Genomic DNA, 15,506 nt, shown 5'->3' on the forward strand with positions numbered 1-15,506 from the left:
TCTAAAAATGCCAACCTAAGTTACTTAACTAAAGAGTAAGTAGAGCGCGATGAGCCTGATCGCGTTCAGAAGGACAACCACTGGGATATAAACATTCGTCGAGTGTCGTATACCGCAGGCCAAGGATATGATAGTTTCTCACTAGCGACATGCGCTGCGCACTGAAAGCGGCACACTCAAATATAAGCTGCTGAAGTGTCTCGCAGCAGCCACAAGTCGTAAACAATGGACTCGCCACACGTCTTTCTCCGTATAAACGTTCATGCACGTTCACGCAGCCAACTACTCAGCATGAGTAGTTGTGCTCCAGCGCTACGAGGCAAGCCTCGACCCCGAACGCGGGACGGGAACGTTCCATTTGCAACGCGCTGGTCTGGGTGCTGCTTGGGTAGGTGGCGACAAATCAGCAGACGAGCGTCATCATGCTTGTTCACGATTTCTGGGCAGTCACAGCTGTTATGAGCGCAAGAGCGAGAGAGAGAGAATAAACATTTTTATTGGCTAAATGCAGCTTTGGAGAGGCGTCCTCATTCCAGAATGCCTTGAGCTCGGGCCGCGTCCAGGGCCCTCGCAATCAGCCGTTGCTGATCCTCGAGGTTGCAGCTGGCCAAGGCTCTCTCCCAAAGCTCGTTAGTGGGGTAAGGGTTTGGAGGATTTAATGGTGCCGCTCTGCAATCCCCTACTATGTGCCTGAAGGAACCGTGCTCTGCGCAGAAGCGGCATTGCGGAGAGAATTGTGTAGGGGATATGAGGTGATTTCTGGTTGGGTAAGGGAATGTATTAACCTGTAGAGCTCCGAGGAATCGTTCCTGCTCTCTAGGTAGTGACTTGTGTGGGGAAGTTGAACGGGCCGATCAGCCTCTTCATTTCCGGTGATTCCAACGTGTGAAGGTATCCACTGAGCAACGAGAGATATCCCACGTGACGAAATTTTGCTTGCAGAGTCAGTAATGCTGCGCACAAGATGACAATCAATCTCACTGCGTTGTAGCCTGCTTAGGGCAGCACGGGAGTCCGTAAAGATGGCAACCCTCGATGTAGTTAACTCCTCTTGCACGTATTTCAGTGCAACATTTATCGCTCCTAGCTCCGAAGTTGTTGACGAAGTTGAATGAGGTATTTGAAAGATGCGCCGTACTTGAGTTGAAGGGCAGAAAAAAGATGCAGAAGTGCCTTGACCGTCACTGTGCACAGGTGCATCATTGAATACTTGAAGATAATGTGGAAACTTTTCGAACATATGAGACTGAGCCAATTGGAATATTGCCGAAACAGGCATATCAGACTTTTTGCATGTCAGGGATTGTGAGGTAAATGGGGGATACGTGTTTCGTGATATCTTTGAAAGGTGGAGGCGTAACTGAAGCAGCATGTTCAGAAATGTCAGTGATATTCATAAATTATGCCACCATTTTTCCCATGCGAGGTAACGGGCGGTGAATGAGACGTTCAAGAAGCGTTTGACCATTCGATGTGCGGTGCAGACGCTCAATATGATATGGTGCTCTCTGGTCTGAGTGCAGCCTCAGCGGTAACCGATGCGCTTCAGTGAGAAAGGCTATAGATTGCGCCTGACGAGGTGATCCAAGTATTAGTCGAAGGGCAACGCGATGATCTCGCTCCATTTGGGCCAGCAAACGAGGTGGTATCTTCAGGACTGGTAATGCGTGCATCATACCTGAGGGTACAGATGACTGGCTAACCTGGAGAGCCGTTGTTTGGTCGCATCCAGAACCTCTAGCAGTCAAGTCAGCCACATACTAAAGGAGGCAGTGTGATTTGCGTCGTACAGATTTAAAGGCAGGACGCCAAGAGATGCGATCATTCGCAATTAACCCCACAAAACGGTGTTTTCGCACCCAGTCTATAGGCGTTTCGTCAAGATACAGTCGGCTCATTGTTCCATGATCGCGTTGTTTAGGGTGATATGCTATTTCAGCCGTCTTAGTAGATGATATGAGCAGGCCAACTTCACCCAAGTGCTCCGAAGTAGCGTTTAGAGCTATTTGCAGACTCGCAGGAAGCCGCGGACCAAGGTGCGAAGGGCCGCTTATCCACTGAGCAGTGTCATCGGCGTAGGCAGCTATGCTCACAGGGAAGTCACTGTCCCGACGCAAACGACTTGGAAGAGCGGGTAGTATGGTGTCAAACAAAAGCGGCGATAATACGCTGCCCTGTGGGACACCGCACTTCACATATCGGTATTCACTAGCTACTCCTCCAACACGCACTTTCATCCGGCATTCCGATAGAAAATTCGTTCCGATAGACGACCCGAAATTCCCACGGTTGCAAGAGCGAAAATAATCGGCTTATGCGTTACTGAATCGAAAGCTTGCTGTATGTCTAGGAAGGGCATGTAGGCGGAACTCTTGTTTCCTTTAGCAAATGCGAGCGCTGAGACAAGGTCTGATATGCTGTCCAGAGCTGAACGGCGGTGACGAAAGCCACTCATGACATCAGTGAAAAAATTCGGCTCCTCTAGCCTGACATCTAAGCGAAGCAAGACCATTCGCTCCATTAACTTGACATTAGAAGTTAGGGATATTGGCCAGTAGGACTTGAGGTGTCTTGTAGGACGCCCGGGCTTTATAATTGGTACCACCACGAACGATTTCCATTCAGCAGCGATTACACCAGTTCTCCATACTTCATTCTACTCGTCCAATATACGGCCATGAAAACTCTTATCAACGTTTGCACTGCTTGATACATCACACCATCTTTGTTTGGAGCTGTGCGGCGTTTGGAGAGGCTCAGCGCATGTCGCAGCACCTCAAGAGTGAAATCTGCCTCGTTCGTCTGGCAGGCTGGACCGTAGGAAGCGGTTATGGTGCTGTGACTTGTCAAAGAAAGAAGGTCGACATTTTTGGTGTCACTGTATGCAGAAGAGACTAAAATGTCTGCAAATGCCTCTGCTATAACTTTTATTGACGGGCCATTCAATATTGTTAGAGTTTGAGGACAATCCCAGCGCTGACAGCCAGTTGTAAGGATTGGGTTTCCGCTGGAAACCCAACTAGTGCAAATGCTGTCAAACGCGCGTCTACTACTTCGGTGAAGCTGAGCTCTTTAAGAGGGATTGCTTCTGGAAACTTTGTAGCGGGACACAACATGGTAAACAAGTACCTGTAACCCGATTTTGTTTTTGGTAGAGGCCCTACCGTGTCTATCACAAGTCGTCTGAAAGGTTCTGTTATTAAGTGCACTACCTTTAGTGGAGCTTTCTATGACTCTCTTGGTTTACACGAGCGCTGGCAGGCGTCGCATGATCTTACAAAGTTTTCTACGTCTTTGAAACAAGTTAGCCAGTAGTATTCCATACGCAATCTTTCCTTTGATTTGTTTATGCCTAGGTGGCCGGACCACCCATTTCCATGACAAAGACTCAAAAGGTCCTCCCTGTACTTAGTAGGTACGACTAACTGATCTAAAATCCTACCCTTTCGATCTCTGTAGTGCGAACACAACAATCCTCATCTCTCATGTATCGTCACTTTGCGCCTAGCAATGCCTTCTTTGGCTGTGTGATGTAATTTAGCTAAGCTCTCATCATTCTTTTGTTCGGCTGCCAGTGACTCTCTATCCACACGTAAGAGGTGATCAAAGTTCTTTGAGGCCGGTGATAGTAATGACCCTGTCTCACTTCCGAGTGCATCAGTGGGCTCTTTCTGCAGGGCTCAACTTTGACACCCTGGCATGCTCTCATTGAGCTGGTCAGCTGGCAGGATTTCCTCAACTGTTTTTTCATCTCTCGAGCCTAGCTCGGATTCGGTTACTGAAGTTATCTCTTTTGCTGCTTCCGCTGGAGCAGCTTGTACATTTTCAGCCGAAAGGGACGCGATTTTGCGAGCTTGGACTCGCGTCAATGCCTGTACTACGCCCTCTCCCAGTTTAAGCCCTTGGTCACGCAGACACCGATTCGAACGATTCGAAAAATTGTAAGGGTACTGCAGTGACAAATAAATTTGGAAACTGCATCCTCAGTCACTAGCTCCCCGAATGGTCCACTGATTTTCGCTTTGGCCATGGGCAGACACCACTCTGCGTTCTTCTACAACCTGTTTGATTCATGCTACTTCTCCAGTGAAGTCCTCTACCGACACGTAAGACGGATGGACAACGTCCATCGTCGCGGCACTGTCTCTTAGCACCCTGCATGGTTTGCCATTAACTTGCAGGTCGTGAAGATATGGGCTTAAAAGTTCCATATTCTCGTCTTTTTCATCTACATAGGAAAAAACTACGCTAGGCTTTGCGCAGTTCACAGCGGTATGTCCCAGTTTGTGGCCCTTATAGCTGCGGATCGGCCTGAAAGATTCGACTTTTCTTTTCTGCTCTTTTTGTACAGTTTCGCCGTTAGGTTTCTCCTCGCTCTTTTCTGCGGGCTTTTGCTCCACGGTTACAGGTTCCGATCGTCTAGTCTGCCAACGCCTTTTGAACGAAAATGGTTTCCGCGATCCATTTCGACCGTCCAAGTTTCCGTCCTCGGCGTTCAACATTCTACGGGTTGCGTACTCTTCGGCTAATTCAGCCGCCCTTTCCACAGTGTTTACAATCCCTCTATCTTGCACCCACAGTTCCACAGCTTGGGGGATAGTTTTGTAAAACTGTTCTAGACACATGCATTCAATGATCATGTCTCTGCTGTCGTACGCTTCCGCGCTTTTAAGCCACTCGACTAGGTTGGCATTTAAGCTGTATGCAAACTCCGGATACCCCTCGCTACCTTTCTTGCCTGTGCTCCTAAATCTTTGCCGAAAAGCTTCCGCTGAAAGGCGGTATTTCCTCAGGAGACTAGCCTTAACTTTCGCACCATCATATGCATCCTGTGCACTTAGTCTGGCGATTACTTTCGCCGCCTCACACGGCAACATAGACGGCAACCGGTGTGGCCATGTACTCGGAGCGAAGTTCATCTTCTCGCTAGTCCTTTCAAAATTTCTTCGGAACAAGCCTATGTCGGTCCCGACCTCAAGTGGCTTTAATAGCCTGTCCATGCGGTATGATTCTGCCTCAGTTGATTTTCACAGAGCTCCTTCACTTCCTTGAGACAACTCCAAACGTTTGCTTTCAAGTTCAAGTTGCATTTTTCTTAACTCGCGATCTTTATGGCGTTCCTCTCTTTCTCTCTGTCCCGTCCTTCTCTGTCCCGTTCTTCTTTCTCTCTTTCCCGTTTCTCTCTCTTCTTCAGAAGTTCCAAGCCCATTTTAATTTCTTCCTCACTGGCCTGTTCGGAAATTAGCTCCAATATTTCCGCTTTTAGCATTTCTTTGCGTACTTCTAGGCGCAGTTCCTCACCAACAATCAACAAATCGTCTCTCAGCAGTCTCCTTAACACCAAGATTGCGGCTTTACTGCCTTGGTCCTGCTCGCTAAACCTACCTAGCAAAACACAACCTAGCTAAGAATCAACAATCTAGCGTCCCTACAGTTCTAAACAGAACGACCACAAAATGAAGCCTAGAGAGTCAAAGCAAGAACCAAGCATTCACCGCAGACACAGCACCATGTCGCGACGTCCGTCTCACCGCTGTCAGCCAGTTGTAAAAGTTTGAGGACGATCCCAGCGCTGACATCCAGTTATAAGGATTGGCGGGGGGGAAGGGGGGGATCAATTCCATCGCTCACTATCAGTTGTCAAGATTGGAGTCGGGGATGAATTAGAGGGTATCTGGCCCGTGCCGTTGTCCAGCTTATCCACGCTGAGGACGTTGTTGAAGGAAAGGACTGCTTCTCACCGAGGACGAGGAATATGGGTTTATTTAGAGTATCTACATAAGGACGTTCCAGTTCATCAGTCTAGCATGACTGCGAGAGAAAGTACACTGAGCAGCCGCACAACAGCGGTTTATATACACTCGGTCCTCAATCGATCCCAAGGTGAGGGAAACGATCGACCAGGCACCGTATACTAGCCGTGTCTCTGCGCGAGGGATTACACACACTTTCGCACAGGTTCACAGTCCCCACCGAGGGCAGACGGCTTTCGCAGAACTCAGAGCTGATGCGAGGAAACGCACATCGATTATCCGAGCGGACCCCCGCAGCGCGGCCGCCGGTTGTCCATTGCCTTGCGTCTTGAACGGCGCGTGGGAAAAGGCCTCCGGAGACGTTCCATGGGCAACACTCCCGCTCATAGCAGATCAGATCGGCGGTGGCAGGTTCAGTAACAATAGTTGGTCCGCCGACCGCGTTTAGTCACAACGGCGCCGAGGCTAGAGCGTAACGGTGGTTTTCCAAGAAATGTTGACGCCGCTGTCGCAACTGGCTGGCAAAACTTGCACTTCAGCGGGCCGTTCTTAACACTATGCTCCATGCAGCCGTAGGATTCTTGCAGATTTCAGGAGTGCGGAGAGCCTTTAGTTATCGCCATACACTTCCAAAACCACTTCCAGTATGCAACGAACTACACAAAGCTTCCCAGCTCTTGCAACGAAGCTGTTTTGTATGCCGCCGTATGGCTTCATCAATGCGATTATATATAGTCCACTCGGTGCGTCGTTTTGAGCGCTGTGTCCGTATATAATCGCGCCGTCGAAATGCGCGGAGCCGCAAGAGCTTTAGATCGGGGTTTGGTTTGGCAATACTTCATCGTCGTTGTACTGTAGCTCCTCGTAAGCACTCACTCTTAGGTTTAAACAGGCTGTCTTGAGATGGTGCCTCTGAGATCATTTCACGCAGCTTCTCCTAGTTAGTGACTGCATAAACGACATCCTGGCGACCCGCAGTATGTGTTTGTGTGAACCAAATGGCTAGGTGATCTGAGCCCCACGGGCCAGGTTCACATGACCAGGCTTAACACACATCTCTCGTTGATATCGCAAGGTCTAAAGTGGTATGCTCCTTTTCTCTACCTATAAATGAAGGTCAACCTTCATTCAGTATTTGTAGATTGTTCTCGATAATGATCGGACGCAAGTTCGAAGCATGCACAAGGAACTTTAGTTTTTGTTGCAGCAACACACCCATGGAAAATGCGTCCATCCACCACAAACATCGCACACAAACACTCAATTGCACCGCTGGAAGGTGTTGCCTTCTAGGACGAAGTCGTTGCCCTCTAAATTTGTGCCCTCTTGTGAACGTTCTAGCGCAAGAATGTTTCAAGTTGGTTTAATAATAGGCGAGATAGAAATAATCGAGTTCCACGAACCCATGATTTCAGGAGGCGAGTGTCACCGCCAACATATCACTTTCTCCATTTGCCTCCGTCAAGCTTTCTCTACGTTCTCCAACACCGGAGCTGGAGGAGTGCCTAACGCATTGTTCACGAGCCCCACCTTGATTTTTTTTCTCGCTTTCTTATCAGGCTGCGTGGCGCATTTCTGCTGACGGTCCCTCGTGCGAGCTGCGGCGTTTGTTTCGCTTCACACAGCGCGAAAAATTCCGTACTATAAACGAGAACACCCGAGCAGCGGTATAAGTTGGGGCTACGCGAACACTCGGACAGACGCAAGCGGATTACAGAGCATAATCGCGCGCTGCCACACGGTGGAAAATGACAGTTTCGTTGTCTATGCGCTCCACTGAACGACATGGTAAAAACCACACGAAACGGAAGTACATCTTCTTGCTGGGGCACAAAGTAAAACAAGAACACGCAGACATTCAAGTTGTAGGTTTTACTAATTCTCTAATCTTTAATCGGTCGATTGAAGCAACCGATAAAACAAATAACTGGCACGGCCTTGAATAATTCTCCAAGTCATGTGCCGCTATGAGCAACGTCAGTTCCATATACGTAGGCGCACTTGTGTGATATACGTCGACTATCCAGCTGGGAGCACGGCGGACGCGAGGAGGCCAAACGGCTTTTGGTTTGACATTTCAGCTGTGTTGCCAGCGCGTAGCAATACAATACATGGCAGACGCGATTGTAAGTGCCAAATGTATGCATGGCGCTTTCAGCTCAAACTGGAGAGATTTGGTGTGGTCTTTTTTACGTTGATTTGATTGAATTGTTGCTTTCCTCCCATTGTTGCGTGTAAACGAGAGAAGAACTTGACGCAGACATTGGAGGAACGGTTTTGCGACCTCATACCACGCGAAAGCGCTGTCAATCCGTAAGAGAAGCGTCACACAGTTACCTTTCCTGTTTTTGCAACGCTTTGCTTCCGGGAACTCTACTAAAGCGGGTTTAGGGTAGGTCCGTGGGTTGCGTATCTCCTACCAAAAAATTGCGCAAAGTTGCGCCTGGTAAGAAGTAGACATGGAGAAGTTTTTGTATAGCCTTCAGTAGATTGTGTCTTAGGCTCAGATCTGAAGCTGCGACTGCAAGTTGGTGGCGCAAGTGCCGATTGCTGCAATGGTAAAGGGAACCCTTTAGGAGCTAAACACCTTTGATGCAAATTATTGTGCAAAAACGCACAAGCACCTACGAGCACATTTATAAACACACTGTCTAGCCATGCCATGCCGCTGCGTTTGTTCACTGTGACTTCTTGTAATTTTGCCTCTAAAACTCGACGGGATGAACCAGGCTCAGCAAATTGAATTTCTCTGGCAGCAGCGCAAGCACACACCGGCGCATGCTGAGTATTTTTCTTGCCTATGCTCTTAACATATCCGCTTCCCAGTTGTCTTCCTATAAAAACTAGTCGACTTTTTCTGTCTTCATAGCTCTCTGAAATTTAGTGGGTTCTTACATTTGCAGCTCGCGTTTAATGCAATTTCTATATGTAAAATATTCAGAGTTATTCTTATATACTTTCTCCGTATGACTTGATGGTTATTTTCGCTTGTGTAAAATAAAGTATTAGATTTTTTCTTGCGTTTTGCACTGGCTGCTTGCAGCCACACTTTCGTGTTTTCCTCGAATGGTAATTCAACTTCTTTATTTTTTTAAATAAGGAGAGTGGAACTTCAAAGAAGCTGGAAAGTTTGCTTGCAGTACACGGAAAACTACACGGAATCTGTTTCATTACTGGTGGAGTACTTTAGTGGCCAGACTGTAGTAGCGAGAAGACTCTGAAACACCTTCTCTGTGATTGTCCTCGATACAATTTACGGAGACGATCGCTCGCAATTGCGATAGCGCGCTTTGATCAATCACCTCTAACAGAGGAACGTATTTTAGAATGCCGATATCACAAGCCATTGCAGCGGAGGGAGACAAAGGCGCTGTTGCAATCTTTAAAGGACATAGAATTGGAAAAGCCGCTGTAGCCTGAATAGATGTTTATAGTACTGCAAGTGCTACTGTGCTGTGCAGTGAAAGTATGCGCTGATAGTGACCAACTGCGATTGTATGTCTGTGCTCCTTTTCTTCTCTATCTCTACTTTGCTATCACTTTAACTCCCCTACCCTCTCTCCCCAGCTTAAGGTAGCAAACCGGATCTTCACATCTAGTTAACCTCCCCGCCTTTCCACTTTCCTCTGTCTCTCTTTCTAGTGGCAAGCTACTGCGTCAACCGTGCTCGAACCACGATTCAGAGATAAGACAAAGGGTAAGCAATAGGTGCGAAAACAATGTAGTTTAGAATGCTATTCAGGCCACTTTGAAGCTACATAACCAAAGAAACCTGCGGCTTGCCTTTCACAGACATGAATTCCTGCCATTTCCTATTGGGATTTATGTTAATTCACTTCGGGGCTGCGAAACCTTCAGGCAAGTGTGCTGCTTTTATAAGTCATCAAATCAAATTATGACATGTAAATGCGCTAATGTTCGTCCTATGTTGCATACACATTGTTATTTTAGCATGGTTTACTACTTAAAACATGTGTAAACTAAGCGATACACTCAACGGGCCGTTTGTCGATCTCACTACAATCCTGCATGTTTCTTTCAGCGCAGGTGCTACAGTAGGGGGCGACGTGAGCGACGCTCACGTCACGTTTTCCTAGGTAGGTTTAGCGAGCAGGACCAAGGCAGTAAAGCCGCAATCTTGGTATTAAGGAGACTGCTGAGAGACGAATTGTTGCTTGTTGGTGAGGAACTGCGCCTAGAAGTACGCAAAGAAATGCTAAAAGCGGAAATATTCGAGGATATTTATTTCTAGCACAGAAAACCCTTTTCACTTTATGGATCTCGAGGAGTAAAAATTTCGTACGTGTCACAGGTGGCTTATAAACAAACAAGCGAAATAACAACTATATTCTGGCCTCGTATAGCTGATTACCTTAGCGCATGCTTTAAATATTTAATCAGAATGTGAGCTATTTCTTTCTTTCGAAATTAGGAACGCACACCTTCCGTGCTTGAAAATATAAATGTGGATTACAGCCTACGTGTCTCTAGCATTTTTGTGTCACGAATGTGTTAACGCTGTGTACGCACGACGATAACGGAAAATGTTGGCCTTACTACATTAATAACTTGCTGTCTCCTTGTAATACATTCCTAAAGAATTTCAAGCAGCTTAAGAGATACCTGTAGCATACCCTCAAAAAGGACCTTTACATAGCGTGCGGTGATATCAAGTACTGATGCGGTCATATTCAGCGATCTCTTTAGGACGGTAAATAAATAAAGAGAAGAATGTATTTTACGGCATTTAGATAAATTAGCAGGTTCATTTTTAGCCTAGCAATGTAACCATTATGACTATGACGTCCACTATTCCTCATAGATACCTTTACAATCCTAATTACTATTTGAAGTAGCGACACTATGCACATTTTTAGCACATAATAGCAACATCACACTCAGTGCAGAAGAAGACCCTACCATGCAAAAACAGGAAGGTGCACTAAACAATAAATATCAAAACAAACTGTATGTGATATAGTCTTATCGCTTTAAGCCTATATTTCAAAACTTCATGCACTACATCGATGAGGCCAATTACGAATCAATAGCCTGTACAGTTACGGTAAGACTGTCCACAAAAAAGAAACATCCACTTTCTAATAACAGCATTAGTAACTCCGAAAGCACTGAGCGTGACGACTGTTCATCATGTTCTTTCATTTTAGGCCCAGTGCAACCTGAGTGTCCGAGCCGAAGTTCATGCAGCTTTGGACAAAAAGGGATTTGTGGAATGAAAGATGGGATCGTGTCTTTCGTAAAATGCAGTAAGAAAATTTGTACTTTATGAAACAATAGCGAGAACAATTTTTTGTCTGAATTATATTTTTGGGATCTGGTGGTCAAAAGATGTTTTAGTAGAAAAGAACACTAACAGGTTCAAACGCTAGTGCACATGGTGGCATTGTCTGGTGAAAGAATTACCAATACTGTTTCAGGGAAAACACGGGGAAGGCGGGAGACGAAAATTGAAGACGGTGAGCAATAGGAGAACAAGGTGAAAGCACTAGCCAACCTTTCGACAAGTGGAGATGTCTTATTCAAGGTGACATATGCTTTCCTCGCCACAGTATATATGGGTGGGGTTCTTCTAAAAGGGAAGAAGGCATAATGCGGGTGAGTGTGGTACCGAGCGAAGGTGTTTTAGCGTGTCGAATTCAGCATGAAGGAGCGCTGTGCACAAGGCTAGGGACCCGGCCGTCTGTCAACCAAGTGTCAGCCGGCGTCTGAACGGCGTGCACAGCAGCCCCCTATTACCTGTTTCACTGGTTGTCGTAGGCTATCTTGTCTCTGAAAGAGGTAATAGGTATCTCTTTCAGAGACACAGTAGCGTAAGCCACGCGGGCGTTGACACGTGATTGACAGACGGTCGGGTCCCTGGTCTTGTGCACAGCACTCCTTTATTCTCAATTCGACACGCTAACACACCTTCGCTCGTTGCCGCACCCACTCACCTTATGCCCTTTCCCCTTTAGAAGAATCGCACCCATATATATATATATATATATATTTACTGTGGGGAGGACGGCATACGTCACCTTGACGAAGACAAGTCCACTTGTCTAAAAGTTGGCTACTGCTTTCACCTTGTTCTCGTTTTGCTCAAAACCGTTCCAGGATTTTCCAGGAACTTTGTGGCTACTGCGCAGCGTAGGATGCCCCTTCAGCCCTTTATGGTGGCGGTAATTTTCAATAAATAAATATTACCTGCTCTGAAAGAAATTCTTACGGCAGTGGTATTCGTATGGGAGAGGAGGAGGAGGAAGCAAAAATTGAAAAGGAGGAACGGTAACCAAAAATGCGTCTGGTTGGCAACCCTACTTGGGGGGACGGGAAAGAGGGAATAGAAAGATAATATAGAGAGGGAAAGGCGGCAGAGGAAAGCTGCGGTGAGCTCGCGCACTCACGCAGAGGGCTCGAGCGAGTCAAAGACGTTCACATAGGCTAGTCGCCCTCAAGAAAGAGATAAGTCCCTTCGTAGCTTTGTGGCCCGCCGAGCGATGGGGACGGTCTTTCTACAAGGAGCACCTGCACAGACAACAACCGATCGTACAGTCGTCACACCGCAATAAATAATGTTTGTCTTTCCGACTGAAATCGACGACAGTGGCACAATAAGTGTTCGATGTTCTCTTCCACGCCGCAGACGTCGCATGCAGCACTATCGGTCACTCCAGTCAAAGTAGTGTACGACTTCGTGAGAGCCACTCCTAACCACAGGCGGTATAAAAGTGATGCCTCAGGTCGGTGAAGCCCGGGTGCAGGTCGGAGTTCGAGCGAATGATTCAGTTCGTACAACCTGGTGCACCTTACATTTGGGGTGTCGAATATGATGAAGCTGCCTTGCAGTGTCTGTCCTGGAAAGAGGAATGTGTTGTTCTTGATGTGACACTCGAGCAGCTTTGACTGCTCGACCATTTCCACTGATACCGCAAGGGCCATGCAGCCACTGGGAAATAATTTCATAGTCTTTCTGTTTGACATCGCGATGAAGTCTGACGATTTCGTATGTTAGCTGTTCCTGAGCTGTATGGCTGACAACTCACTGCATGCTGTGTAAAGGCAGTCTCGAGTCGGAAAACACGGCCCACGTACCGGGACTCGGTGTCAATAAATTGAAGCCACTGCGCAGAGCCGTGAGTTCTGCAGCTGTGGACGTCGTGATATGCGACGTCTTGAATCGCAGTGTTAGTCCTCTTGTTAGTATAAACACATCACCCCCAGAACAGGTCCATGTGTTCATATGCCAGAAAATTCTAAAAAAATCTGCTGTGCTCTTTACATAGGCAAACGTGCAAACGCACGCATACATCACAAAAAGAATAGAAATCGAGTTGAGAGTGCCCTTATTGCATTAACTGTAATTGATGTGCCTCAGATGTAGGAAAAATGTCGGCGCCTTCTCGTGCAAGAGAACGGTGCTACTGCTTAGTAATGTGACAGTAAGGGATGCGAAACGTCAGCTGGCCGATTGAGCGATAAAGCTGCTGTCTGTCGCCTGTAGGATCGAAACTGCGCATAACTCGCATCTCCAATGGTTGCGACGCCACGCCACGAGCACGCCTTGAGGGAGCAGAGCAGAGCAAAAAGAACACGTGCTTCCTTGGCAGCGTTCCAGGTGTTGTGCCAGGTGTTGTGGCATGCGTTTTCTGAGACAAAACTGAACAGAAACAAAGCTGGCGCAGAGCGCGCGCGAAACCCTTTCCCGCCCTTTCACTCCCCGGAGGAAACTAAACAGTTCTGATTGGTTGCGCGCGTGGCGTGGGCTCGTCTGTTCTGAGAGCAACTGTTTTTTTTTCACGTGATCACAACAATGCAACTTGTGAGTGAATACAAGCTTCTCTGAAAAAAAAAAAACACCGCCCAAGCACACCGTACAGATGGCTAACCTGCGTAGATGAAATGTCCGGCCCCGACGTTTAACACTGGGTTAATCCCGACGGTTCCATAAACGACGGCTTGGTAACCTACCGTATCCTCGTTACGCAATTGGTGCTTGCTCTCGGCTGGACGACACTGTTCTTCTGCCCGAGCTGCAGCATTGGCACGGCATAGACGAGCTCGTTCTCGCTTCGGCTCGAGGCGTTGCTGGTACAAAGCTGCCTGCTCCTCGCGAGTACGTGTGCCGCGTGGCCTACCCATTTCGGAACCGGAGAGACACTGGCATTGGCACGGCGTAGACGAGCTCGTTCTCGCTTCGGCTCGAGGCGTTGCTGGTACAAAGCTGCCTGCTCCTCGCGAGTACGTGTGCCGCGTGGCCTACCCATTTCGGAACCGGAGAGACACTGGCATTGGCACGGCAAAGACGAGCTCGTTCTCGCATCGGCTCGAGGCGGTGCTGGTACAAAGCTGCCTGCTCCTCGGCAGTACGTGTGCCGCGTGGCCTACCCATTTCGGAACCGTAGAGACACTGGTGCTTGAGCGCTGGCATGCAACGTCACTACTTGCTCAACCAATCACGTGCCTCTCTTTCTGTTTTCCTTTTCGCACATGCGCATGGGGTTGCTCCGGAGGAGCTTTCTACGTGCATGCAACGGACGGACGAATCCGCTAGCCATATACAGCTTCGCTGTGATGATATTTCTTAGGCACCGTGGCGAAGGCACATGCTTTATCTAAAACCATGTGCTCAAGTCTGCTAAAATAGCTCAAATTTACAACTGGTGGGCGTACTAAAAACTCTCGCCCCAATTTGTCAAGTTTTGTCACTACGTGGGTGTAGCCGTTCTCCTTTACCGTTCTTCCCGCTAGACACACTGCCCCGTCTAATGATACTGCTCTGTATTTCATTCGTGATGCGTTCGTGTGCATATATATCATCATCAGCCTGGTTACGCCTACTCCAGGGCAAAGGCCTCTCCCATACTTCTCCAACTACCCCGTTCATGTACTAGTTGTGGCCATGTTATCTCTGCAGACTTCTTAATCTCATCCGCCCACCTAACTTTCTGCCGCCCCTTGCTACGCTTACCTCTTCTTGGAATCGAGTTCGTAACCCAAAATGACCATTGGTTATCTTTCCTCTTCAATACATGTCCTGCCCTTTCCCATATCTTTTTTCTTGATTGCAACTAAGATGTCATTAACTTGCGATTGTTCCTTCACCCAATCTGCTCTTTTCTTATCCTTTAATGTTATACCTATCATTCTTCTTTCCATAGCTCGTTGCGTCGTCCTCAATTAAAGTAGAACCTTTTTCGTAAGCCTCAAGGCTTCTGCCCCGTACGTGAGTACTGGTAAGACACAGCTCTTCTACACTTTTCTCTTGAGGGGTAATGGCGACCTGCTGTTCATGATCTCAGAATTCCTGGCAAACGCTCCCCAGCCCATTCTTATTCTTGTGATTATTTCAGTGGCATAATCCGGATTCGCGGTCACCACCTGCCCTAAGTAGATGTATTCCCTAACAAATTCCAGTGCCTCGCTACCTATCGTAAACTGCTGTTCTCTTCCGAGACTGTTAAACTATAATTTAGTTTTCTGTAGATTAATCTTTAGACCCACCCTTCTGCTTTGCCTCCCCAGGTCAGTGAGCATGTATTGCAATTGGTCTCCTGAGTTACTAAGCAAGGAAATATCATCAGCGAATCACAAGTTACTAAGGTATTCTTCATTAATTCTGATGCCCAATGCTTCCCAATCCAGGTCTCTGAATACCTCCTCTAAACACGCTGTGAATAGCATTGGAGCGATCGTATCTCCCTGCCTGATGCCTTCCTTTATTTGGATTTTGAATCAAACGCTTTCTCATAA

At 47.5% G+C, this 15,506-nt stretch overlaps 1 protein-coding gene across 2 annotated transcripts in view; it reads left to right on the plus strand.

Annotated features, from left to right (window-relative positions):
• LOC142587100 (uncharacterized) overlaps nucleotides 1-15,506 on the plus strand; it is a 64,666-nt gene that overhangs the window by 22,556 nt on the left and 26,604 nt on the right. For both annotated transcript variants that reach the window (XM_075697988.1, XM_075697987.1), the window contains exons 2-4: nucleotides 9,396-9,450; nucleotides 9,546-9,611; nucleotides 10,922-11,020. In XM_075697988.1, coding sequence (XP_075554103.1) covers nucleotides 9,396-9,450; nucleotides 9,546-9,611; nucleotides 10,922-11,020 — 220 coding nt within the window. The remainder of the gene's footprint in view (nucleotides 1-9,395; nucleotides 9,451-9,545; nucleotides 9,612-10,921; nucleotides 11,021-15,506) is intronic.

Source organism: Dermacentor variabilis, chromosome 7 (genome assembly GCF_050947875.1).
Source record: "Dermacentor variabilis isolate Ectoservices chromosome 7, ASM5094787v1, whole genome shotgun sequence".
Taxonomy (NCBI): Eukaryota; Metazoa; Arthropoda; class Arachnida; order Ixodida; family Ixodidae; genus Dermacentor; species Dermacentor variabilis.